General features: G+C 42.4%; 1 protein-coding gene across 13 annotated transcripts in view; it reads right to left on the minus strand.

Moving 5' to 3' along the window:
• RBFOX1 (RNA binding fox-1 homolog 1) overlaps positions 1-24633 on the minus strand; it is a 755409-nt gene extending 730776 nt beyond the window's left edge. For 11 of the 13 annotated variants that reach the window (XM_085237541.1, XM_085237554.1, XM_085237546.1 and 8 more), the window contains exon 1: positions 24498-24633. In XM_085237541.1, the coding sequence (XP_085093667.1) occupies positions 24498-24500 (3 nt within the window). In that variant the 5' untranslated portion in view covers positions 24501-24633. Of the gene's footprint in view, positions 1-24128; positions 24431-24497 lie in introns of those variants that run through there. The other 2 variants (XM_085237552.1, XM_085237539.1) reach the window with 2 other exon arrangements.
• Between the last annotated feature and the right edge of the window lie 1345 nt (positions 24634-25978).

Here is a 25978-nt window from a genome sequence, read left to right on the forward strand (position 1 = left end):
CTCTTTCAGATCAGCAATGCAGAACTCTTAAGAAAATAGGACTTGTGACATTTTAGAGGTTCAGCAGTACATGTTGTGAAGTTTAAGTGCAGAGGGCTCTTAGATTTAAGAAAGTAAATCAGAAATGAATACATGATTAATTTAATGTTGTCTTTATAGACTAAACGTGATTTTCTATCAGTACAGTTATCATCCAGCACTAACTGGTAGTTCTTGGAACACACACACACACACACACACACACACACACTCTCATTTCTTTGCCTCCAGCTGGTTACAAAGGAGATAAACCACTTCAAACACCTAGATTGTCCTCCCAGTAAACAGTTACAGCCACAATTGAGGATTGCAAATCATCTTCTTATTAAACAAGCCTCATTTAGTTGCACATGTTTATCAGAAAAAAAAAATGGGCTGCTAGGTATATACTGGGGGAAAGGGAGGAAGCTGAAGGTCACCTCTAGCAATATTTTCAGCAAACCTAACTTTGTTGCTAAAATATTAAGCGCACTTCAACATTGCAATTACTGCCTTATCTTGACAGGCTTGCCCAGAATGATCTAACAACAAAATTTCACTGGATGGAACTACACATTTAATGTTTTTAATTCCCCCAAAAACTCAGATGTATGCCCTAAGCAGGAAACTCAGGTCAAATCTTTCTTTTTGTTTTCTCTTGCAAGAAAAGTCCCCCGTGCCAGTGCAAAAACAGGTGAGATCCTTGTACCTTTCATGTTATCAGAATTGGCCTAAGACTTAACCAGATTGGCCCCAAGTAATACCTCCTGATCTGCCTTGACATTAAAATAACAAACATTGATATCTCTAACTTACTTTTAGAGTATGTTTACAAACATTTAGTGGTATACTATGAAGAAAACTAAGCATAGCAAGAGTTTAGTACTTACACAGAGTACATTAGAACATCAGGGACTTATTTAATTGCTTTTGTAGCCAATTTCCTTGCACCTCAAGGCTCATTAGTCAGTCATCTAATCATCCCATACAACAATGCATCCTCTGTTTCCTTCTTGAGTTGAAGAATATATCTTCATCTATCTATCCAGCAGTGGTGTCCTTCAGCCGCAACCTTTCCGAGGCTTATTTGACTGGTTTGCCAATGTTACTGCTGTTTCTCATGGCTGTGGATTTCCCCAACATTCAGTAGTTTTGTTCTACCATATCGCCCAGATGCCTAAATATAAGGTTATACGATGACCATTGTTTATTAAATTTAAAAAATAGTAATAATAAAAATCAGTATATCTTTGCAAGTAGTGGGTTTGTTTCATGTGTCCGCCTTATTATTTTACTGAGAGTCCAAGAAGAAACAGTGGAATAATAAATACAGAATCACACTTGCAGTTAGGACAGGGCTGAAAGAAGTGTTATTGGAAGAAGAGATGAAAAATCCAGGTGTTAAATCCTGAAGTACTCAGAATACCAATAGGTTATGAAGAAACAGAACTGCATATAAAGCTGCACCTAAACTTCAAAGTAAGAAGGTTCCAATACTGGGCACAACCCAGAGCACAGAATTTCCCTCTGCCCATCAGGCAGCACTGCTGTGCTGTCCTGGAGCCCTGGCACAGGCTGCCCAGAGGCTGTGGGGTCTCCTCCTTGGAGCTCTCCCAAAGCCATCTGTCTGTGGGGCTGGGCCCTGCTCTGCAAGGCTCTGCTGGGGCAGTGCTGGGGCAGAGGGATCCTGAGATGCCTCCAACCTCAGCCCTTCTGTGACTCAGTGTATACAAACACACACAGGTACGTTTAAAACACACGTACTCAGAAGGAAAATATTAATCCGGCCCCTGAAATAAATACTTCACATTTCCAAACAGGCAACTCAGCAAGTTAATTCTGGTTTCCAAGCACAGTTCATTTAACAAGCCAACAGAAAAATCTTCGTAACGAAGTTACTAAAGAGACTGCTAACATGTCACTAGAGTAATAAAGGAGTAAAGAAATGGTTTTCTATTTCTTTTGTGCTTAAAGCATCAACACATTTTGGTGGGATAACTGATACTGTTTCCACAGAGACAGCAGTCCAGATGACAACACCTATCAAGAACTTATAGTTTCTCTCCACCCACACTAAAAAGAAATATCTTCTCCTCTACAGAATGCTAATGGAGCTGGGTGTTGCAAAGCACCCTGCTGTGAGCTTCTGGGAACGAGAAATCACCCATGTCATGCAGTGCATCCACAGCTCTGCACGTCCTCCAGCTGCTCCAGTCTGCTTTTCACTGCTGCAAACACAGAGAGCAACAACAGAGAACTCATTTAGGAGCTTACTAAATGTAAGAACAGAAGCACTGCAGGTAATCTACATGCAGAGCTTCAGAGATTGATTATTTCCAATATAAGCAGTGCAGGACTCTCCTCATGATGGAAAAGCAGACGGTTTGAATTGTTTTGAAATAATTGTAACATAAAATGAAAAGCTTCTTGATGCGTTGTATTACATAATTAAAGCTGACGAGGTTCTGTCAAGTTCTATTTTTAAACCGTGATGGTTTGTTAATGAAACTTCCCAAGGAAAGTTCAGATACAGACAGCTGAAACAAATTGCTGCTAACCTGATCACTTCCCCGTGCTTAAAGTCACCATAAAAGCACTACTAAATCAGTGCGAATACCATAGGGCAGGAAACCAATGACCCAAACTTGGAGTTATATTCAGTTTGTAAGAATGTCAGTTACACAGCGTAGGATGAACCTAATTATTTTACAAGCCAAAAAGCCAGAAGCCAAAGAGTATTATCAAATCTTAAATTATTTCCTTCTCAATATATAAAGCACATATTGAAATATAGGGAGAAAAAAAAAAAAAAAGTCTTTTTAGCTGCTCCCTAAAACGTTTGTCTACTTTTTGGTCCAATACCACAAAGAACATATCAAACATTGTTTCAGATCCTAGGGGTTACTGTTGGAAAAATAAAAAATAGCTATTTTGAATATCCAGCCCACCTCATGGGGAGCTCACACTACCCTTTGCAGCTCACTAAATGCAAATGCGACCATTCTGGGCACCACGTGTGCAACATGCAAACCAGACTATCACTGGCTGCCAGACCCTGAGGACGCTCTGGCTCATTCCCAATTCAGCAACCTACCTGCTCAGCAATGCAAAACACTGCTCTTTACTAATACACAGCTCAGTTCTAGGTCAGTTTGCTGACTTTTAAAGCTTTGCATAGCAGATCTCCATTCACCCCCCCCACTGTGCCTTAGCCCACGTTCCGCTGCAGGCTCCGCTGCTGGCTCACCCGTGTCCCAGGGAAGCAGATGCAAAATTGAACGTTCACAGAAGTGGCTGTCAGAAAAAATAAAATAAAAAAATACAAGCAACCAGTACCCTGCTATAGTGAGGTGTAGAGCTGCAGCTTGGTGCAGATTCGCTTGATAATCCCACGAAAGCTAGTAAATATCATCTACAGATCAAGTGAGAGAAAGATGATCATCTTTCTGCTTTTGTACAAAGGGAGAGAATGCAGTCACACTGCAGTAATGAAGGCCATAAAACTGCACTGATAACTTGTTTTAATTAAGCAAGCTACTATCAGTCTCCTTATATATGCCAGACCAAATAACAAATTTCTTAGGATTTCTGGGACAGTCACAGTCCTAATGAGACATATCCAAAATGAAAGAGCCATATTATCTTCTTCCTAGCCTCTATCAAATATAATCAGAGTGATACTACCATAGTATTGAAAAGCTTTTCATCTCTCACCTTTATTTCGCTACTGTTAAGAGTAAATCATTCTACTACCAACAGCAGCTAAAAACACCTCTCCTGTACTTTTGATACATATAAGCCACGCGAACACACAACTATTTGGACTCCAGAACGGAGTCCCATCACATTTGACAGCCAAGTTGCCCTGCAGCCTTGGTGTGCACCCTTTTGTTATTGAGGCAACCAAGCTGCAAGCTGCTGAACCAGAGATAAGCAGACGTGTGATCAGGGTACCACTGTCTGATGCCTTCAAGGAGTTAAACTGAAGGCAATAGGCTTGACTCTGCTTACCTGACACAAACACACGCCAGTCCTACAGCCCCAGCTGCTGACCGCTTGTTTCCAACCTGCTGGGCAGGATTGCCATCCACAAAGCATCGTTACGTCAAGAATCCATGTGCCCATCTTGAATCTGTTTATTTCTCAGAAGGAACTCCTCCATGGGCACACACTTCTTGTGCATGTGTGTCTTACAAGCAACACTCTCCTCATTCAGAAAAAAAAAAAAAGAAAAAAAAAAAAAACAATTGCTTCTCCTTCTGCCCCTCTCCCCTTCTTTTTACCTTATTTTCCCTCTTTTAGGAAACAGGATTGAAGACAGAACATCAAAAAGTAATTGAACAAGAAATTAACCCGGGACAGAGAAAAGCCTAACATACAACACATAAAATGCCTAACAGCACGCTCTACAGAAAAATCAGTTTGCCAACAGCTGTGTGAAAAACCATCCCTTATTTCCCCACCACAATACAAAGCAGGATAAAGCTATAAATATTATGAACTGTCAATTTTTTTTTTTTTTTTTTTTTTTTTTTTTTAAAGTCAGTAGCTGCTTACAGACATTTCTGCAGGTACTTAACTATTTAAAATTAAACCTCTCATTAACAACAGTGCCTCGTTGGCAATAAGGCTGAATACATCTCAGATCTCTTCCCGGGATGAAGCGAACCACTCAGCAAATCACGTTTTTCTGCTTTGTTTGAAGTGATTGAAATCGTTCTTCTGAAAAAAAGCAGTGAAGAAAGCATGGCTGAACAGAAATCTCTTGGCATTTAGTGAGTGATATTGGTGGTGGGTGGACAGTTGGACTAGATGATCTTAGAGGCTTTTTCCAACCTTAATGATTCTACGATTCTGGAACATTGCAGCTAAGGCAATCGGTACAAAACGTAAAAAGAAAAGATTGTTTTCCTATACTACCTACCTAAGCAAAGCACCCTCAGTACCAGTCTATTCTTAGCTTATAAAGAAATAAAACAGAAATTGTTTTCAGCACCTCTCATTTAGGTCTCCAACATGTCTGAGTACATGTAACTGGAAAACATGAAGACATTGCTGTGGCTGGAAATCAGAGTAACCACGGGGCTTTGCATTACAGCAGACAGTCCTGACCATTACAGCTCCCTGAGCTACAGATCCATTCACTCCACATCTTTTATGAACAATGAACTCCTGATCTGAGTGCTGCAGAACCTGCCCTGCAGGAGGGAAACAAGAAAAGACAGGACTTCTCAAAATGAGACACTGAAATCAGCCACCTCTTTTAACAGTCTCTTCTTTTAGCTAGCACACAGCTATCAGGAAAGAGACAATTTCGAAGATTAACAAATGCTTTCCCAAAACAAGTAGTCTCACACCGTCACTTTCAGGTTCTCATTATGGCACTTTCAGAAAGAAGAGAGTTCAGGTTGAAGGTGGCAGAGCCATCCTCCCTGACCAGTAGAGTAGAAGTCAAGCACAATGAACAGCTAAACTTTCACTCCAGCATGCCAATATTGAGACTTCTATAAGTTAAGTCCTTCTTTTGCTGCTGACAGTAACTGGTAAGTAATCTCCTGCCCTTGTGTCAGCCAATGAGGTTTTCCATTGCAGCTCTCCTCTTCCACCTGTGCTGCTGAGCAATAGTGGGAACAGCTGGAGACTAGCAACAGGTGGAGCCCCAAACTCACTGCAGCCCATTTGGAGACCATTATGGGGCTCTAAAGTATTGACAGAACATTGATAACAAGCAAAACTTGGACTGGACATTGCAAGAGCGTGAAATAATTGTCAGGAATCTTTTGTTATTGCAGTCATGGGGAAATGAGGGACAGATTCTTACACACTATACTGGGCTGGTTTTGTCATCAGGTTAGAGACATTAACTGTTATAATCTGACTTCCATCCCACATTCTTCTGCACTGCTCAGTAGCGTCAGGATCAGAGGAATGATGTTGATCCTGGGGAAGGGTGGGTGGGGGAGGTGTTGTGGGTTTTGTGTTTCTTACTATTTTAATTGGTAGCAAGTTAAACAGTTTTCCTAAAATTGGACCTGCTTGCCTGTGCTGTGAAAGTGGCAGATGAGTGATTTCCCTGTCGTTATTTCAGCCCATGGGCTTTTTCACCTTATTTTCTTCCTCTACACTGCTCAAGGAAGGGGCAGCAAGCTGACCAGCTGGTCTTGGGGCAGCAAGCACAGGGACAGCCTCAGCATGAGAGCCTGTCAGTTACCTTGGTGCCATCAACTGACTTAGTAGGAAAATGACCAAATTTTGAGGGAATCTCTTGAAATGATTGATTTTTAGACAACAGCACTTCTCCAAATACTCGCAGTTATATTGTTGACCCTGCCTCTTATCTCCAAGCAACAAAAGCACCTACTAATAGAGAAGCATCAACAGCTGTACATGTTGTTTATGTTGGTGGGGAACAAGAGAGCTAGTTAAAGATCTGCTGCAGCACTTGTGCTACCAGTGACACTCACTTCACATGCTTTTTATTTGTATGCAAACTACCCATTCTCTTACAAGAAACTTGCATTTTTATGGCTTCAAGAAAAAGTTTTTTCTACCTTGCCATTCCATGCACTTAATGTAAGCAAAACAGGCATTAGGACTATGCATATTGCAAGATGTGTCACCAGCTCCCAGTGCTGTGCAGCTCCCAGGGGTAGTGAGTCACAGGTGCCCTGACATCATGCAGCCTTGGCATCTCACATACCAGGGAGTGGGAGGGAAACTTCATTTTTCTGTTGGCTTTCGGGTCTTCAAGAATTCTATGAACTTTGTTGGGAATAAGTGAGAGTGCATACATGTCTGATCAGAAAGAAAATGGTTTTGATTTACAGAGAACCTGGAATTCCACAATTCGAGTATCTATTGCTTGTTCACACCAAGCAATCAACTCTGATTAGAGCACGGCTTCATTCATGCTACAGCATTTAGAGCGTGTCCACTTGGTGGCCTTCTTTTCTGCAGTAAAAACTACTGAACATGCACTGAGCACCTGGGCTCTAGCAGAATGACAAGGCACACAGCTGCAAAGCTGGAGCTGCACAGCTGAGCATACACAGCACTCTGGTGGGGCAGCTGCAATGCCTTGCCAGATATTTCCCAAGTCAGAAAGATTGTAGTGGACATTAAAAAAAAAAAATAAAACTAATAATTTAAGGGCAGGAAGAAAGTTAGTTTCAAGGGAGATACTGGGTCTCACAATCAGATAACAAGAAAGCCACACAACATCTAGCTGGTTGCTTCCCCATTCCCAGCGTAGCCTGAGAGAGGATTGTTACAGAACCAGATGGCAAAAGAAGAGAGAACACAGAGACGATGCCTGGTGTTCTGGAAAATCTCACTGAAGGAAATTCTCAGAAATTAGACAGTGCACACAACTGACTCATTGAGAGGAAAAAAAAAAAAAAAGAAGAGAAAAATCAGCATTTTAATCCTCAAATAAAAGTTACTGCTAGATGCTGTTAAAATTGAGCTGTGATCAGATCTTACTGCTAAAACATCTCACAATCCTTATGTTATTTTAAGGACTTCATAAAAATTCTACTTTTGTGAAAACCAAAGGAAATCCCTAGACTCATTGCAAGTCCTTCTCCCAAATGAACTTTATAAACACAAATTTTAATCAAGAAAGTTTTTTAATTTTGACTGGAAATACCTGGAAACAGAGCTTGCCAGACTTTCAACTGCCATTTCTGAAAATACAGCAGTAAGGCTTCTGCCAAAGAAAGAAAAGTGTGACATTGGTGAATACTTCCCATGGAGTTATCACTTCTGTCTTCCCATGACAAATTACCTTTACAATACCTCATTTTATTCCCATAAGAACGATCACATTTTACTCTTTCACTTTCGGGAGAAGAAACGTATATTGAGATGCATTCTTCACACAGATTCCTGCATCAGATCCCCAGTTACCATGTTAGGTGGCTCTCTCTCAATAGGCTACTCATCCATTTCCACCCACCACTCATTGCTCAGCACTTCTACAGACCAAACATTTCACCTTTCTGCGTGGCAACCTCCTCAGTAAAAACAATCAAAGAGACAGAGGAAGTTGTTAGTACTGTTCTTACAGCAAAGCACACAGAGGTCTGATCGCTTAAGTGTAACACAACAGAAAGTGCAGCAATAACAGAACAGCAAGACCCCAGGCTGCAGCAAGCGAAGATTTGCTCAAATGCAACAGCCACGGGCACAGAAATAAAGAAAAGAAACTGCTTACCTTCAGAATACCCTCAGGCATGCAAGGATCTCCAGCAAGATACCCTCACCTCCACTGCCAACCCTTAAATGAGGTCTGGGAAGGGGTGGATCCTGGCTCCAGCCCTTCTGGTCATTCAGCTGCATTACATACTTGAGCTCCCCTGGGTTGGCCCTGCCTTCCCACCAGGTGCTTAATCACTGATGCAGGCCATGACTCAGCATCACTACACCAAGTAACCCCTAATATGATTTTGTTTCAATAGAACTCTATTCCTAGAAGTGTTTTAATGGGTTGAAGTAAAAACACGAAGTTGCTATAAAACAAACACAAATGTATTTGATGGTAGATATTTGTTACTACGCTTATTATTTTAAAGAATGTGACAAATATCCCAGCAAACCTCTCCCTGAATAATTTCATAGGCCTCTGTAAAACTACTAAAGCCAAAATTAAGGAACTGATGCCATTATAACTATCAAATGTGGCAGAAGATAAGAAATTGCATCAGTTTTTGGTGCTATAGTTGGCCACGGACATCTAGACTAGTATGCGCTTCCAACAAGTTTCAAATGCTTTTTAGTTCATTTTAGAGTTTAGATTTATATAAAAGACTAGGATTTAAGAAATGTAGGTGTATAATTATTATAACAGCTGCAATTTTCCTAGAAACGTTCAGCCTCATTTATAAACTACAGTCACAACTCTATTTCAGACCAAACAGTTGAGGTCCAGAAGCAGATATTTACATAACACCCAGAATGATCTACAGCAGTAGCTTTTACCTGAACAAAGAACATACACACAATTGGACTACTCACACATGTGCACAAACACGAAAATTACTTGAAAATACTCTTTGACAGCTGCTTCCCTCATTAACTAAGAGCTTATCTGGAACATGGAGTCTTTTCAAAAGCTTTGTACCCTAGTTTTGGAATACTTTTCCCATGAAACTCCATGAAACGCTTCCACAAAGACACATAGGAAAGGTTAAACTCTAATGGAAGTTGTATTTCCAAGAAAAAAAGAAAAAAAGAAAAAAAAGAGTTTAAAGTTAATCTTATAAAAAGATCACATTTTAAACATTTATATATGAAGAGTATGGACAAAAGGAACAACTCTGTCATTCATCTACTTTCAACTTGATATATGTCTATCTTACAATAAGAAATGCGGCTCCCTTCGCCTACTTTCTCATTTGCAATGCCTAAATGTTTATAAATAACTCCTCTGGATTCAGTACAACCTATGTTGTAGTATGAGTCTTTCAAGTTGACCGTGTATTTCTGTCAAATGCAGGTGTTTTTTTTAGAGATGTTAATTACATTGGTAAGCACTATAGAGATCCCATCCATTTTTGATAAAAATCTGATTTTCTGGTGTCCAAGGTGCAATGCTACTGCCAGCTATGGAAGTACTGAATTACTTACATATTATTTTGCACGTTTGAGAAAGACATACTCAGGAGCCTGCTAATAACCAACAACTATCAGACAGTGCTTACGTTCCCATGTAACAGACAATACATCAAAACAATTAATGATACTGCTTGGAGCTTAGTTTTTACTCAGTGAAGAAAAGTATTTTTTTCTGTGTTTTTTTTTTTTTTTTTACTAAAAAGAAATGACAAATAGCTTTCCAAACATTACATGTTCAGACCCTCAAATATCTACATTTCCCCAATAATATGAAAAATGAAGCTATCAGAGCTATTTTATAATTTCTTTGATGCAGCTTCAGGTGATTAAGCCCAACTTCAGATTAAACCATATTAGTTATCATATAAAAAGTCACTTAGAACTCATTCAGATGTGACATTTAACAGGATTTGGGGTATTTATCACTATCTTTAGAAATAGTCTTATGGGAAAATGCAATAAAACTACTCTTTGAAAAGAAAAGAGCCTTATTTCCAGAATTGCCATCTCAGCAGCACTGTATGTTTTTTACTCTAGAGGTTGGTATCCTTCTTATCTGTTTTGCCTGCCTCGATTCTCATTTGTGTGATCCAAAAATCACCCAAACAGCCTGAGATGAGAAGAAGGAAGGAATCAATCACAGTGATATTGCTTGTAAAACAAAGCCTGGGAAGATAGGGCTCAAAAAGAGGGTTAAAGAAAGATGAAATGTGAAAGAATTTTCATCTTGGAAATGTAATGAAGAATCTTGAAGCAACAGCTACAGCACATTACAGCTGCAAATCTGCAGAAATAACTTCAATACCATCTCTGTGCTACCAGCGTCCACGTCCTCCAGCAGGATTCAGTTTGGGTTACCTGGCAATAGGCTTCAGCTCTCCAGCTCCTCACACCACCACCCTCTGCCCTAACGGAGGCACCTTACAACGTTCCCTTATGATCACTGCTATAAAAACAAGTCAGCTGAACGTGGTGAGTACTCCAGCCTGCGAATGTTATCCTTTCCTACTATATAGCATCCCTTTGCCACAACAGTACTGAGTTTGAAATGCAAGAAGCAGCTCAGCTGGTTTTGATTACCATGTATAAACAGTGACAAAACAAAATAATCTCCAAATTAGAGAGAGAGATTTGATTAAACACAGACTTTAAATACACTCACTAGCTGCACAAACAGAAAGAAAGTGTGCTGCAGTTTTCAAAATGCTTCTGAATATGTGAAGGAAATTATTCAAGTCCTACAGAAAAATAAACGTTCAGTTGGAAACAAAGGTGCTACGCTATCAATAATAAATCTCCATTTGGCAAAGCATTTAAACTGTGTTCTTAGACATGCTTTACACAGTCTTGTGTGCCAGCAGAAAATGCTAAAAAAAAAAAAAAAAACTAAAAAAACCCAACCCTTTTAAAGTAAAATATTGGAATTAAATAGACCTGCATAAAGGTGGTGGTGTAGCACTCGTCGTTTCCTCCCTTTTATGAAACTGAAAGATAATTATTGTTTAAAAAATAAAAAATAAAAGGCCTATGTAACAAGAACATACTGACATCTGCTGGCACACTAGAAGAGCATTTCTCTAGGAGATGAGGATTTAATGTCCTCGCCCTTATTCTTATTTAACAATGCTGCATAATAAATTTATATTGTCCGTATTTTAATATAGCAAATGAATAAAATATTCTATACTTCCAAATGCTGAAGCGTGCCTGACATCTGCAGTTCTGCAGTGCACATAAACGTGCTTCTCTTCCACATTTGATCTCTAAAGTACCATAGGAAATAATCTGTGCCCATGTTGTATAAAAATGCTCAGCGATAAGTCTGAAAATTTACATTCTAATAATTATTTCCTTAATTTCTTCCTCAACAAAAGACCAGGATTACCAATTCAGTATCCAAGCATGTAACCACAGCCATCATTCAGGCAGGTCTCACAACAGTACACGCTGTTTCACAGTAGCAGCTAGCAAATTAAGAGAACAGATTCTATTTGTACCAGCACCGTAACAAAAGATAGGAACATACATAACACACTCAGCGTAGAATCACAGCATGGTTGGGTTGGAAGGGGTCTCCCAGCCCCCAGCCCTCCCATAAGCTGGCTGCCCCCCAGCTCAGGCTGCACAGGGCCCCTCAGTGGCCTCAGGCACCTCCAGGGATGGGGCAGCCACAGCTCCAGGCAGCAGTGCCAGCCCCTCACCACCCCTCAGAGAAAAACGTACCCCTGACGTCTCACCCAAATCTCCCACTTGTTCTATCAATGTCTGCCAATGTAAAAAGTTCATTTCCCACCTGTTTATGAGCTCCCTGGGAAGGCTGCAAAAAGTGTCCCCAGAGTCCTCAGCCTGAACACCCCCAGCTCCCTCGGCCTTTCATTGTAGCAGAGGTGCTCCCGTCCCCCGATCATCCTTGTGGCCTCCTATGGACCTGCTTCAGCAGCTCCCCTTCTTTCTTGTGCTGGACACAGTACTAATCATTTAGCAAATCGCATCCTCAGAGTGGCACCTGAACATACTGGATAAGATCCATTACCCGTGTTGCTCACCACCATCCCTGTGGATATTCTCACAACCAGGATGCAGTCCCCAGGACTGAGCAGGTTTCAGAACTGCACGTGAAAGTCAGAACTTCCAGTAAATGCAATTCCTAAAGCAGCTATAACTTGGCATCACTGTGAATATGGAATACTCTGTAAATCATCACATACTTCTGAATTTATTATCTGAAATATCTGCCGTTTATTCCTTTAATGCTTGCTTTTTGAATCACAGCTTAAAGTTTCCTCCCTCACGTGTGCTATAATGCAAAGTTATGGTTAATAATTTAAATGGAAAATAGAAGAAATTCAGAATTATGGTTCATATTGACTGAACAACTCAGATATGTCGCAGATCCATACTGAGGCAAAGATTTAGTACTAGAAACAGTGATACACAGCACTGAACAATTGCTAAGCTGTGCTCAGTGGAAATGATATATACTGTCCTTAATATTTTGTGTTTCCAAATCAACCATCAGCTGTAAGGTCACTTCCTTTTATCAGCTAATTAGCTACGTACTTACTGAATTTCAGAGATGTGAAAGAACGAATGAAAACACCAAATTCACATTTCTAAACCACTACTTGTGTGTATTTTCACTGTATGCAATCAGGTATTTTATCGCATGCCCAAACCAGCATCTGCATCTCCTAGGCTAGACATACTACCAGTGGCAGCAGTCTTTAAACATGAAAATATACACAAATCTCACCCTTGCAAATGTTTGATTAACCTTACTGCCCATTAGAAAACAAACACGTGAGCTCACATTTGCATGTGGCAGCCATGGAGCAATAGGTCCTGCAACTTTCTGCCTGCAGCAAGAAGTCAGTATGCAGCAACCCCTGAAGCAAAGCAAACACACAGCAATGCAAAACCAAAACTCAGCAACCCTATAGCTTGCCAGGAAACAGAGCTGACAGCCCCACTGACACACAGAGGGACCCAGAGATGTGGCCATTAATGCACCACACAGCATCAGCATGGGAGCAATCATTCATAATCTTCAGAACCAAACTACTCACACTCTCAGCAGCAGACACTGTCCAAATTCACACGTCCAGCTATCACAAAAAGCAACAGGTCAGCTCGGGACATCAGTCATTCCTTCCCCTCCAGGCTGCCCATCTTCTGCAGGTGTGCAGATTGCACATCCTGAGACGAGGCACTTCTCGCTGTGGCAGCACCTTGTGCAGAAGGACCACCCAGCCTGAAGTGTCAAGCTTTAATAGCACTGCATTATAACATTCATTTGGAATTCCCTTTCAATTTCCTCATTTGAGGCAGTTTTATTAAATAATTTAAACTTCTAATATATTAAACATCAGCAGAACAGATTATTAAAAAGAAAAAAAATAGAAGAAACAAAGAAAAGAAACAAAGGGGAACATGGTAACTCCTACTCTTTAAAATGACATCTAAACCAATATCTGATGGTTCCAGCTCCACTACAAACTGCTCTGATGAGTACTGGAAGACTTAAGGAGGGAGGTGACAAGAGAACTCCAAACGATGCAACATTAAGAGACACCAACAGTGTTCCTCTTTCCTGTTACAATCAATATTATTTCCATTTGTTTAAATAAGAAAAGGTCTGGAGTTCATCAGCTGACTCAAGCATTATCTATGGACACTTTGGAGGCCTTCAAAGAAGATTAAAACTGAGACCAAACTACAGCATTGTAAAGGGCAAAATAAAGAGGAACTGAAGGGGGAGGTGTTGCTTCTACAAAAAGCAGCAAGCCTTCCTTAGAGCTATGGGAAACTCCGTGTTAGAAGGCAGCAATACCATAATCCTAACAACTATTAGTAGGACAAGTGCAGTGCTTGATTTAAATACGTGAAGAGTAATAACAAAGCCAACTTACTGGTGAAAATTTAACTCAGCTCCAATAAGGATGCATTACTTATGCAGCTGAAAGAGCATTCATTCATTCATAGGCAAAGCATAACCCTTTGATAGCAAAGTGCAGACTATAACTGCTGAATAGTTTGATTTCCATGAACAGAAGTCAGATATAAGTAGAAATGAAGAAGATATCACTCATCTCACTTGTTCTCAAGTTCTACTTGATTTGCATGTATTATTTTCTTGTGGTCAATACTACCACTCACAAAACTATTCTGAGGACTACACCAATCAAAATTTGCATCTAATTTGTATTTTAATCAAGTCCTGAACAACAACAAGAACTGACCAGGAGCATGTCAGGCATCCCGTGTCAGGCAGACCCTGATGAGATAGCCAGCATTTAATCTCTGTGGTGACCACTGTAAAATAAATTCACTACTCCAGTCCAGTTAATGTTCTGTTAGAATGAAGCGGCGTTGGAATGGACACTGGACATTCTGTGGAAGAGATACAAAAGATTTGGTACAATATACAACCTGTTGGTGCTTTGTGCTCGTGTTGGTGTGTGCATGCAACCACAGCACCATATGATAATTTCACCCAGAGGGTGGTGATGCACTGGAATAGGTTGCCCAAGGAGGCTGTGGATGCCCCATCCCTGGAGGCATTCAAGGCCAGGCTGGATGTGGCTCTGGGCAGCCTGGTGTGGTGGTTGGCGACCCTGCACATAGCAGGGGGGTTGAAACTGGATGATCATTGTGGTCCTTTGCAACCCAGGCCATTCTATGATTCTACGATATGATTCTATGATGTTACCACCATGTGCAAATCATGCTCGTGGGCACTGCACTGATGTCCTTTCTGGAGTGATTTAGCCTTGCATGTCAAACTGTGGGTTCTGTTATCCTTCATCTTTTACTTTCTGCTATAAAAGTACTGCTAAAGCCTAAAAAATAAAAAATAAAAATGCTTCTCAAAGTCAGTCCATCAGGTACTGCGCACAACAGTGATTTGTGGGTACAGCCCTTCCCCTGCAATTTCTGTCACGGGCAAACTGAGAAAAACAAACCATGAAAAAGAAAGCTACATAAGTCCAAATCGTTCTGAATTGTCGTGTTCTCAGAACAATAGCTCTTTCACACCTCAGTGTTATTACAATACCTCATGCAAACCTTCCCTTCCTACCCCTTTGCTAAATAGCAGTTTTAGCATAACGAGACAGCCGCAAGACTAGCAGAAATAAGACTCCTAATTGCTACTTTTACCTTGGTAGTTCCAGAACCAGCAGATAAGAACAAATAAGAAAATCAGAACTGGCAAAGTGCCACATTTAGGAAATACGCGCATTGAAAAGGCTTGCATGATACGTCTACAGAAATCCTTCTCTTTTTTTCTTTTATAAGTGGAAATAATTCAACTAGATTCAAAGAGAGAGCATAACATACGGCTAGTGCAACACTACTGCACTTTTCAGAAGAACAAAGAAAAATCTTTAAACTGACCAGCAAAGCCTTTCATTTCTCTTGATTGTAGCGAGCAAAACTGACAGAGCTCTTCATGAAAGAATGTGATGCTAAGAAATGCAAAAGCAAAAGGATCTGATTCTTAAATGGGAACAGTAAGATGGGTGCCCAGAACAGAAAAGACAGGGAGCTGAGGATGGCGTGTTGTAACAAGACATTAGGCTCAGCTGTGCCTAATGATGACTATTTATTTTACACTTTTACTCTCTTGCTCCGTAGCATGTACCATTGGTAAATTACATGATGTTTATAGAATTCATAGGGAAATTTTATTTTCCTAAATTTGATTGCTTTAAAATATTTTAAAAGAGGAACAATTGCTAAGCACAAACACAAATTACTGCTTTTCACAAGAGACAATGCTCAGAAAAATTGCAGCTCTGCAGAAGTCCGCACCACAGTACCACAGAGTTTGTGATGCCACACACTTAGATACACTGTATTGGTTGGTACCAAATGGAATTTCCACTTCCCAACAAACATACAGAGCTTAAGGAGAGCTCCCTGGCTACAATGAAATGGCAGGTTGGGTTATTTCAAGGTCAAGAATACAACCATGAAGACTGAAACAACACAAACAGGAAAATTCATGCTAAGAGAATTGCAAGGAAAATGAATGTGTGTTATCACAAAAGTGGATTACATACTTTTGCTGCAGTAAAATAACAACTGCTGAAAATAAAACTATCCCCAATGTGATAGAGGCCAAACAACTTGTATGATTCTGTGCATCTGAACCACTGTGTCCCAACAGCGTAATTAAGTAATTAATCAGCTGTTTATTGGATATGTCAGTTCCCAAGGAGAGGAGGAAAGATCGCATTGGCCCCAAAGCTGACTGATTTAGAGGCATTTTGCAGTGGGAGGTGTAAAATGGGCCTTCAATACCAAAGGACATATGATTTTTGAATAAGGCTTATAAAAAGCAAAAGAATCTCTTGGTCTTGCAGAACCAAGTGCCCTTTGCATTAGGCCACCACATAAGTGCTGACCTGCTCCACCCAACCACAGGGCTTTCATGTTGGTGTTTCCCATCATGCACAAAATCACCAGTTACAATCTGTAGGTGATGCAGAAGAGATTCGGGACTGAATCAAAATGAAAGAAATGAAAGAACCACTGTAAAAGATAAACAATGAAATGAAAACATAAAAGCTCATGGGTACGTATCAGAAATTGGAAAACAGTAATAATGAAAGAATCTATATGTAAGTTGAGGACATGCAGAATGAAGCAAGTGTGCACAACAGGCAATATGGACAATTTGGGTATTTTGGCGAGAGCTCATTACTTGCAACAACCAGGGGAAACCCAATCATCTCCTGTGGAGGCAGCTGCAGACAACCACATTATCACGATGGCAATACAGAAGAGGTCATCATGAAGTGAAGAAGCCATTTGCAGTGTGTCCTAAATTAAGAAGTGGGAAAAGACGGTCTAATGCCATCGAAAGATCGGGAGGCTATCTAGATCCATTAATCTTCCTGCTGGGTAACTCTGTGTCGCTCAATTCAAATTGCACTCTGGGACTTCCTTAGCATTTATATTGTAGCAGGCTTAAAATGGATATCACCATGTGGCTGATGACATTTTAGGTAGTTCATCTTCGAAGCTGGAGGAAAGGACATTTAGGTAACTACTCACACACAGAGTGGACTGTCTGCAGTGCAGGGAGAATTTTTTTTTATCCCAGTGCTTCACAGCGGAGTTTCATCGTAACAGCAGATTTCATTGTATTATTTCCTGTGCCACTGATCAAAGACAGCAACCCAGTAGCATGGTTTTTGACCCAACAAAAAAGCAAGTTCTGTGCCCAAGGAATGCAAAGAATGATGCATCCCAAGGCAAAGTGCTCACACAACTGCATAAATCTGAAGATGAAAGATTATTCTGAAACGGGTGTTTTGTATTGTATTCCGTATTTCCCTACAGAGATTGTTGACAGGATCTTCATTTGCTTAATGAAATAACTGCATTACAATTGCATAATCCTTATTTTAGTAAGAAAAATTGCAAGTTTTATATGAAATGTTTATTTTGCTACCCACTGCGATTATTATGCCATATTTTCAATTAGTGGCCAAAAAAGAAATCTATGAATTTTAGGCTCTACTATATCAAAAACCAATACTTGGGATGAAAGAGGATTTTTTTTTTTTTTTTTTTTTGCCAGGGCAGACAAAATTGGCTGTCTCATAGAACACCAAGCCTTTTCACTGTCACAGTGCCATTCAATTTTGACTATTTCTGTCTTCCCAAACTTAAAATGTTGATTCCTTACAACATATGGTAAGGGGGCAGGGGGAACACAAAAATACAGACATTTAAGACCTATTTAATAAAACAACAAATTTTACAGAACTGGCGGTGCAGCAGAACAGTAATGATAGTTTTGTGAAAGAAGACTGTCTTTGTACCATGGAAGTGAATATGGAAGATAAGGGTCTTTTTCTAGACCAAAATAAAACACATTTCACTTTGAGATCTAGGACTGGTTAAGGTTCTGAAAGGCTTGACATGAATTTTGCTACCAAAAATAAGAAACTTCACAATATATTTCACTCAGAGGGTGGTGACGCATGGAACAGGTTGCACAAAGAGGCTGTGGATGCCCCATCCCTGGAGGCATTCAAAGCCAGGGTGGATGTGGCTCTGGTCAGCCTGGTCTGGTCGTTGGTGACCCTGCACATAGCAGGGAGGGTGAAATGAGATGATCATTGTGGTTCTTTTCAACCCAGGCCATTCTACAGGATTAAATGATATTGTCAGCTTTTGTAAAATTTTGTAAAGAAGCCACAAAACACCCCAAAGACAGACTAGAGGGCGACAAAGATTCAAAGCAGCCAACTGCAACCATATTAGGCTTTCTCACCAGGGCAAAACACATAAATTCTCTGCTGTTTTATCTCAGTTGATAATGGCTTTGATCTTGATGAAACAGATCTTTTGTCCTTTTGTTTTTAGAACAACTGCCCAGTAGGACCGGATTTTGTTACACTTGTATCTTTCTCTATAACTACTCTATCTATAAGAATACTTTGAATTCAAAAGCAAGAATACTGCTTCAATTAAACCTCTTAAATTTTCACATACACGTGCCTCCAAAATAGTGCTCGTTTAGAGATGAAAGTTTCTACCACAAATTTTCAGGAGAAATTCAAGAAACAAACAATAGGTATTTTCAGACTGGCTTCTTATTATTCTGATCATACAGTATTCACTCATGTCTAATAAGGCACCTGAACGCAGAGAGAATAAAATTCATAGAAATGCTATGGAACTTGCTGATGAGTAGAAGAGCAAGATTCTGTGAAGAGTACAAAAAAATGTATTCACACTTTTATCTGATGCTAAAAAAATCCAGCAGAAAAGTTATTAATAAACACCAAGAAGCAAAGGAAAAGTTATCAGTCACAACAAGCATCCTGATAGACTCCAGCTCAATGAACTACAACACACAGCAGGAGGAGGGCATTCACTAACTCCAGCTCTCACTACTACTTGCTCAGTGATGAGAACCTTTAAAAATAGCAATTGTTTAAAATATATTATCGATAGATATTTCTTTTAATTGTAACAACTGCCTATGTTTTCTTGGAGAGGGGCTGTATTCAGGTGTTTTGCCAACCAAGAAAGTCTTTCAGAGCACTTGTAAAGTTGGCTACGATCCGCTGCTCCAGTCCTACAGCCATCTCACAACACGTGCCGATTTCATTCTGCACGTTTGCCCTTTAACGCAGCCCAAGACCTTCAGCTCTACCTGCCATAACAATATTCCCTCATGCCTTTCCATCTGAAGTAGAATGGCAATTACTTTAAGAGGTATGAGTTTGCTCAGTGGTTTTCATAAAATCTTGAGTGACTGCCGTCAGTCTCACACTGACACACCTCCCAGTCTGAGGTGCAGTGCTTCCCACTCTCAGGCAGTGCATTGCAGAGATGGGCACTAGGGTACCTGTCCATCTAACTTTACCTTGTTCACCTTATTTACCTCGTTCCTTTCCAAGAATTAGCTGCAATACCTTCTCTTGCTATTTGGATACGCAGGATTTTAGAACTGCATCCAAAGTCACAACAGATTTCAGAAACAATCAGAAAATACGTGTAAAAAGCTCCACTTATAAATATTCTTGTTTCTGGACAAGTTCTCTGCGAATTACAAAATCTGGAACAGAAGGGAGGAATTTCAAATTGGGTATCAGGAAAGGTTCTTCCCCAGAGGGTGGTCAGGCATGGAACCCAGGGCATCGGTCATGGCCCCAAGCTGTTGGAGTGTATGAAGTTGGATAAATTCTTAGGTTGCCCTGTGTGGAGCCAGGGGTTGGGTTCAATGGCCCATGTGGGTCCCTTCCAACTCAGGAATTTCTGAAGAAATTAAACCTACGTGATAAAAACTAAACTTTTAAGGTTTGACAAGAACACTTGTGGCATTCGATGCTGCTTGATATCTAATTGTAATCCACACCACGCATCAAACACTACTGCTTTGTTGTGCTCTTCAGATTGTTACACGTGCTTCAGTGCTGCTGCTATTTACCAATGTGAAATCCCAGCATCCCCAAAGTGGTTTCCCGCGTCAAGTGAGATTTCCTTTCAGTTTACAATCATTTTCCAGCACATCAACTTAAAGGACACAAGTACAGTGATCTCATTTACAGTAAGTCGTAGTCTTTGCTATATTGAAATTCAGTCAAGCAACTTCATAACCAATTTCCCGTTTCGTCACATGCATACGTTCAGAACAGATGATAAAACCAGCATCTATCTATTAATAACATATTCAAGAATACAGAATGTGAAGTTTCAGAGACGGCATTATGCTTTCAAGGAGAATTTGTATAGCAAAATAATTATGGGCACTAAATATATCTAGTACTTAAATAATTAAAAACAAGAAGCAACAACAACAAAAAATAAGAGTTCTCATTAATTACTTACAAAAAGATCCTCAGAGATAGGAGCTTTCTGTTCTCAAGGACCACTGCAGTTCTTACCTGTACAAATTCTGCGCAATCAAGTCCACAGATCTGCCACTGACATCATTGATTTTGCACTCAAACCCATAGATAGTCAGGCTATCTAACACTGTGTTTGCTATTATAAGACCTGTCTATTCACTGCTCTCCATACTCTTCAGTTTTACTCACATGCTATATTTACAAACACACGAGACAACAGCATCTCCAGATTTCTACATGGAATAGAACAAGTAAACACCCCAGAAAAAAAGTAGATCAGAGTTCTGCCAGATGCACAAAATAGTTAAAAGGAAAATACTGCTATATTCTCTCAAGCTGTAGTATTGTCTATCAGTCTCAGTTAAGGTAGATCCATCTTATTCAGTCTATTACAGCTTTTGGAAAATTGTATGTTTAACACATCTATGCATTCCATAACTAAATAATACATCTTCTCGTGGTCAGTGCTTGGAGCTCTGTCTTTAGAGCATATATTGCAACAATTAGATCTAAAAATCAGATACTGCCATTTCAAAGCTACAGCTATTACTAATGTGAATTACTTAACTTAACCCTTGGTCTCTTCCATCCTGTATTTCCAAACAGCTCAACTTCCCCCACTACAAAAGAATACCAAACAGCTCTTTTGTTCTTAAATGGCATATATTTGTCAGCACAAAGTGAGACTGAGGACAGAATTTCCATTAAATCCCTCTAAAAACTGTCTAGGTATATGATTCCTGAAGACGCTTAAGGTAATTTTTTCTTATTAATTGTTCTATTCTGGCCACAAGTAGTATTTTTACCTCTAGCACAACATTAAGCCCCACAGAACTGCAGTGAGCCTTTGGGGCCACGTCACATGCCATGGTTCAAGTCATTCACAGACAAGAAAAGGAATGCCAACTTACCTTTTGAGCTGGGAAAGCATTAACCAGCCATACTTAATCCAGATATTAAAGCAGAGATCGGCTAAATACAGAAAACACATTCCAAGCATACATCACCACTACACTGTCCGTGCTCTGACTGCAATGTCACGTTAAAGTGAACGTTTGTGATACAGCTTGTGGATGTTCTGCCAAATGGAGTACAGCCCCTCCACCCCCATACACCCCAGCTCAGTGACTGCAGAAATTCCCATCTCGGTGCACACACACATCTGCTCTCAGGTCGGTCACTTGCTGGCAGCAACTGCAAGACCACTGCATTTTCTCCATTTTATTAGCAGAGTTAGTAAATGTTGTTGTACACAAACGTAAACACTTCATTGCTGCAGTGCCTCTCAAATGTACCTACAATAATGAATTAAGTGCTTTTTTATTTTAAAGAAGTCTCTCCAAAGGTCTTAAAAGTGCACATCCGCTCAGTTTATTTCTCATTAGAGCCAATTTTGTGATCTCACCAAAACCCAACGATACTAAATCCAAAAACAGATAAGTATGATTCTACCATTTCTTCCACTACACTATTCCCAAAATTACAGCAATAATAATCAACATTTACAAAGAAATCATTGGTAATATAAATGTCCACACCACATACATTTACTCCATCCTCACCAAACTCTGGGGAACACAAAAGAGTGGGGAGACGAAAGCAAAACAACGTTTTTGAAGAGGGAATTCCCCAGCCTTTCTGAGTGCCATCACAGCTCATCCCAGGACTGTTGCTGTGCTGGGACAGAGGCAGCAGTGCCAGGTGTGGGGCACATCTCAAAGGAAGGGAGTGCGTGGCACTGTCAGAGAAGCACGAGGTCCCACAGAGAGCAGAAAGAAGACCTGACAGAGGGATTAACTGGCCATAGCAGGGGAGAGACTGTTTGGACGGAATGAGCAAAAAATGAAGGAAGAGCATATACTGAGAAAAAAAAAAACAAACCACGAGATGAAATAAACAAGCAAATAGCAAAAGCGGGAGTAGCAAAAGCAGAGAGAGGGGAATTAGAAAAGCTACACAAACATCCATCAGAGATGACATAGGTACAAAGTGATCCTGCCCGGGGCGCAGGGCTGGCTGTGCAAGGGCTGAGCCCCCTTCAGTTTCGCTATTCCATGTTTAACTTCAAAGGGGCTTTGTGGAGGGCTGCAGCCTGGGAAGCAAGAAGAAACTTCAAAACCCACCTCCTGGCAGCTGTGGCCTAAGGCCATCACGTTCTCCTTGGCAGCAGGAAGCAGTGCATGCCAGGCGGTGTGCAGGCAGTGTGTAGGTGTCACCGCAACAGTGCTCTGTGCTGGGGATCGGACCTGTAGCCCTACATTTGTACTCACACTTCAGGCAGGGAAAGCATCACATTACGCATCCAGGAATTAACAATTCCGCGCTCTTCCTCAACACTTGGCTCCTGCCAGTATTCTGTCACTTCAGGATGTCTTTTTATGAAGCCAGAAGAGCATTCTCGTCACCTCAAGGACACAAGCACCGCAATTACAAGAACTATAAAAATCATCAGCATTCTGCAAATTTCATTCATTACATTTGTCAGCTAAGTACCGACAGCTAAGTACCAATAGAAAAAAGGAAACACAGCCCTGACAACTATAAACAGAAACTCCATTTCAGGAAATGCCAAATCCTTTGTCTAACCTATCAACCAAAGAATGAATTGCAAATGCAACCTGAACAGCCAAGCCTCCAAAGTCACCGTGACACAATAATCTGGGTGATTTTGGACCTATAATCAGAAATACCAGAGAGCTTCCCAAAACCTAAGGAACTCAAAGCTGTTCAAGTGAAAGAACATCAAGGTAAAGCTGCCATAGTCTGAACTATACTAAGCCACTGCTACAGCCCTGGTAACTGGAGCACATGGTGCCAAATGCTGTCCTAAAAGCCAAGTGATCTGTTGAGATACGCATTGGAAATCCACTTTTCCTCTACCTCACCGCCATTCCCGATATATATTTTGCCAAGTGGCTGCTGTGACTATTTGGTCTATAAAAAAAGAGTTATTTGACTCTGAGGCAAATACAAATTTCATTTTAGATTGCAATACATCCACAATCATCAATCTCCACCACAGAACACAAAAATCTTGCTTCTACTGCTACATCCCACTCATACCATGGCTTCCACACTAAACGACGAACATAACCTACAGTGTCTGTGCTCTCTTCATTATCACGTGTACAGTGAGAAGCGAGAGAAGGGACTTTACATCTCGGGACACCATCCATTGTATTTTAAAATTCAATTCACGATTGAACAAACTGGATTTATGTACAGAAGTACATAAGAATCGAACACCCTATGCCCCATCTGCGAGCCAAGGAGCAGAACAATAGAAGTTGCGGATTAGGACAAGATCTTTCACACCTCAGCGCTGTGAATCACTTCAAACATTAGCCTGCATTTGTTTCACCATCTGTGTGAACCATGTCACGTTGACAGCGCGATCTTCACCAACAGCCATATTACAAATTTTGGAAACGCAGATGATGTGCCGCTGTCACACAGCCAAACCGGACCTCTGGTGGAGGGCGGCAGCTCCAGGTGGAACCACCCGGACACTTAAACCGCGCTCAGCGCTGCCTCACCTGAGGAGAGCGCGCAGCCAGGGAACGCGCATCCCTGTTCACTGATAGAAACGTGCAGGAGAAAATGAAATGATGAATAGCCTACCATGGAAGTAAATAGCGACGACTTACAGGCAAGTAGTTCTCCAGCAGCTAAACACCTCCACTCTCTCAGCCAGTAACTCGGCTGACCCCCGCTTGGCCATTTTCCTCGTCCTTCCTTACGGTTACCCGAGTCTCCGCCGTGCCGCTTTGCCCGTCACCTCTCCCGCGGCGCTCGGCAGAGCCGAACCGGAGCCCCGCGCCCGCAGCTCAGCGCCCTGAGGGCTCCCCGCCGCCCCCGGCCCCGCAACCCCCGGGCGGCCCCGGGAACTTCCCGGCCGCGGCGGGAGCGCCGCCTCCATCCCTCCATCCCTCCATCCGCCGCTCCGGGACGCCCCGCCGCCGCCCCCCTCCCTGCCCCGGCCAAACTCACCATAAAGAGGCGGGCGGCGGCCGAAGGACGCGGCGCCTCTCCCGTCCGAAGGCAGCGGGCACGCCGGGCAAGTCGCAGCGGGACGCGGCTCCCCGCCGCCGCCGCAGCCCTTCCCCGCCCTCACGGCCGCACGCCGCGCCCCCGCCGCCGCCGCCCGGCTCCCCTCGGGCTCGCCGCCCGCCCCCGAGCTCCGGGACCCCGGGGCCGTCCCCGCCGCGGCGGGCGGTGGAGGGGGCGAGCGGCCGCCTTTCTTCCCTTCCCGCTCCGCTTCGCCGCGGCCAACGGGAGCCCCGCACCGCTCGGACCGGGACCTTCGCGGAGCGGGCTGAGGCGATGCCGCTCTGTAGCGCGCCCGAAGTGGCTCAGGGAGCGGGCAGAGGTGACCTTCAAGCCCGGTGGGGTGGGCTGAGTCGGGGGCAGAGCGGCGTGGGTCGGTGCGCCGAGGGAGGCGGCGGCGGCGGCGGCACTCGGGGCCGCACGGGAGCGGCGGCGGAGGCGGGCGGCACGGCGGCGGCGGCGCGGAGCCCGGGCAGCGCCGGGCGGGGGAGCGGGGCTCCGCGGCACGCCCGAGCCCGGGATTGGCGGCCGCGCGGCGGCGCCCGGCTGCCCCGCGGGGCTCCGAAGCGCGGCCCGCAGCGCCCCGCCGAGCGTCGCCCCCCGCCCGGCATCGCCCCCCGCCCGGCGCCGCCCCGCAGTGCCGGCAGCCGGAGCGCCGCGCGGTCCCAACTTTTGGTCCGCGGTCGCCCGGCCACGGGGCTTGTCCCAGAAAGCTGTGGGTTTCGATGGGAGAGCGGGGCATGGGCTGTCAGTGCTGCGTGCGAGAAGCCGATGGTAACTGAATAAATAGACACCGAGCGGCACTTGGGAATCCGCTGGTTAAAACCGTGCCCTTAGCGTTACTCGAGCATCTCTGCTGGCTTCCTCCCCTTCCTCCTGCCCGTAGGAAACCAAGTCTTACTCGAATCCTCTGTTCATCTAATGAGAAGAGCACCGCACAGCCCCGCACGCAGCGATTGCTCTCGCACCACGCTGATCGCAGCTCCTTGTGAGAAAGTTCGAAAGAAAACAAACCACCGGGACTTGCCAGAGCACTGCCTTGTCCTTTTCAATACATTAATTCTGTAATGATCAAATATTTTTGCGCTGCTCGACCTCCAGTTGATAAATTAATGCCACTGGGATTAAATTCAACATGTAAACCGGTGTCAGTCATAAATGGATACTCTGAGGGCAAGACAGATAGCAAGCTGTTTTAAATACATGTATTTAAAATGGAAAACTAACAACAGAACAGGTGATGAGAGGAAACAAGCTTTAAGTCCTAGGCATATGGTTCTTTAAGAAAAGATTTCCATGAATAATGCCCTTATGAATTCTTTCGTCTGCACAGAAAATAAATGCAGCCACAATATTTCTGAGCCCAACTGTCAATTGCACATAAATCCCATACAGAAGGGCCTCCAATGCAAACATCCACACCC

Source organism: Meleagris gallopavo, chromosome 16 (genome assembly GCF_905368555.1).
Source record: "Meleagris gallopavo chromosome 16, MGAL_WU_HG_1.1, whole genome shotgun sequence".
Classification (NCBI taxonomy): Eukaryota; Metazoa; Chordata; class Aves; order Galliformes; family Phasianidae; genus Meleagris; species Meleagris gallopavo.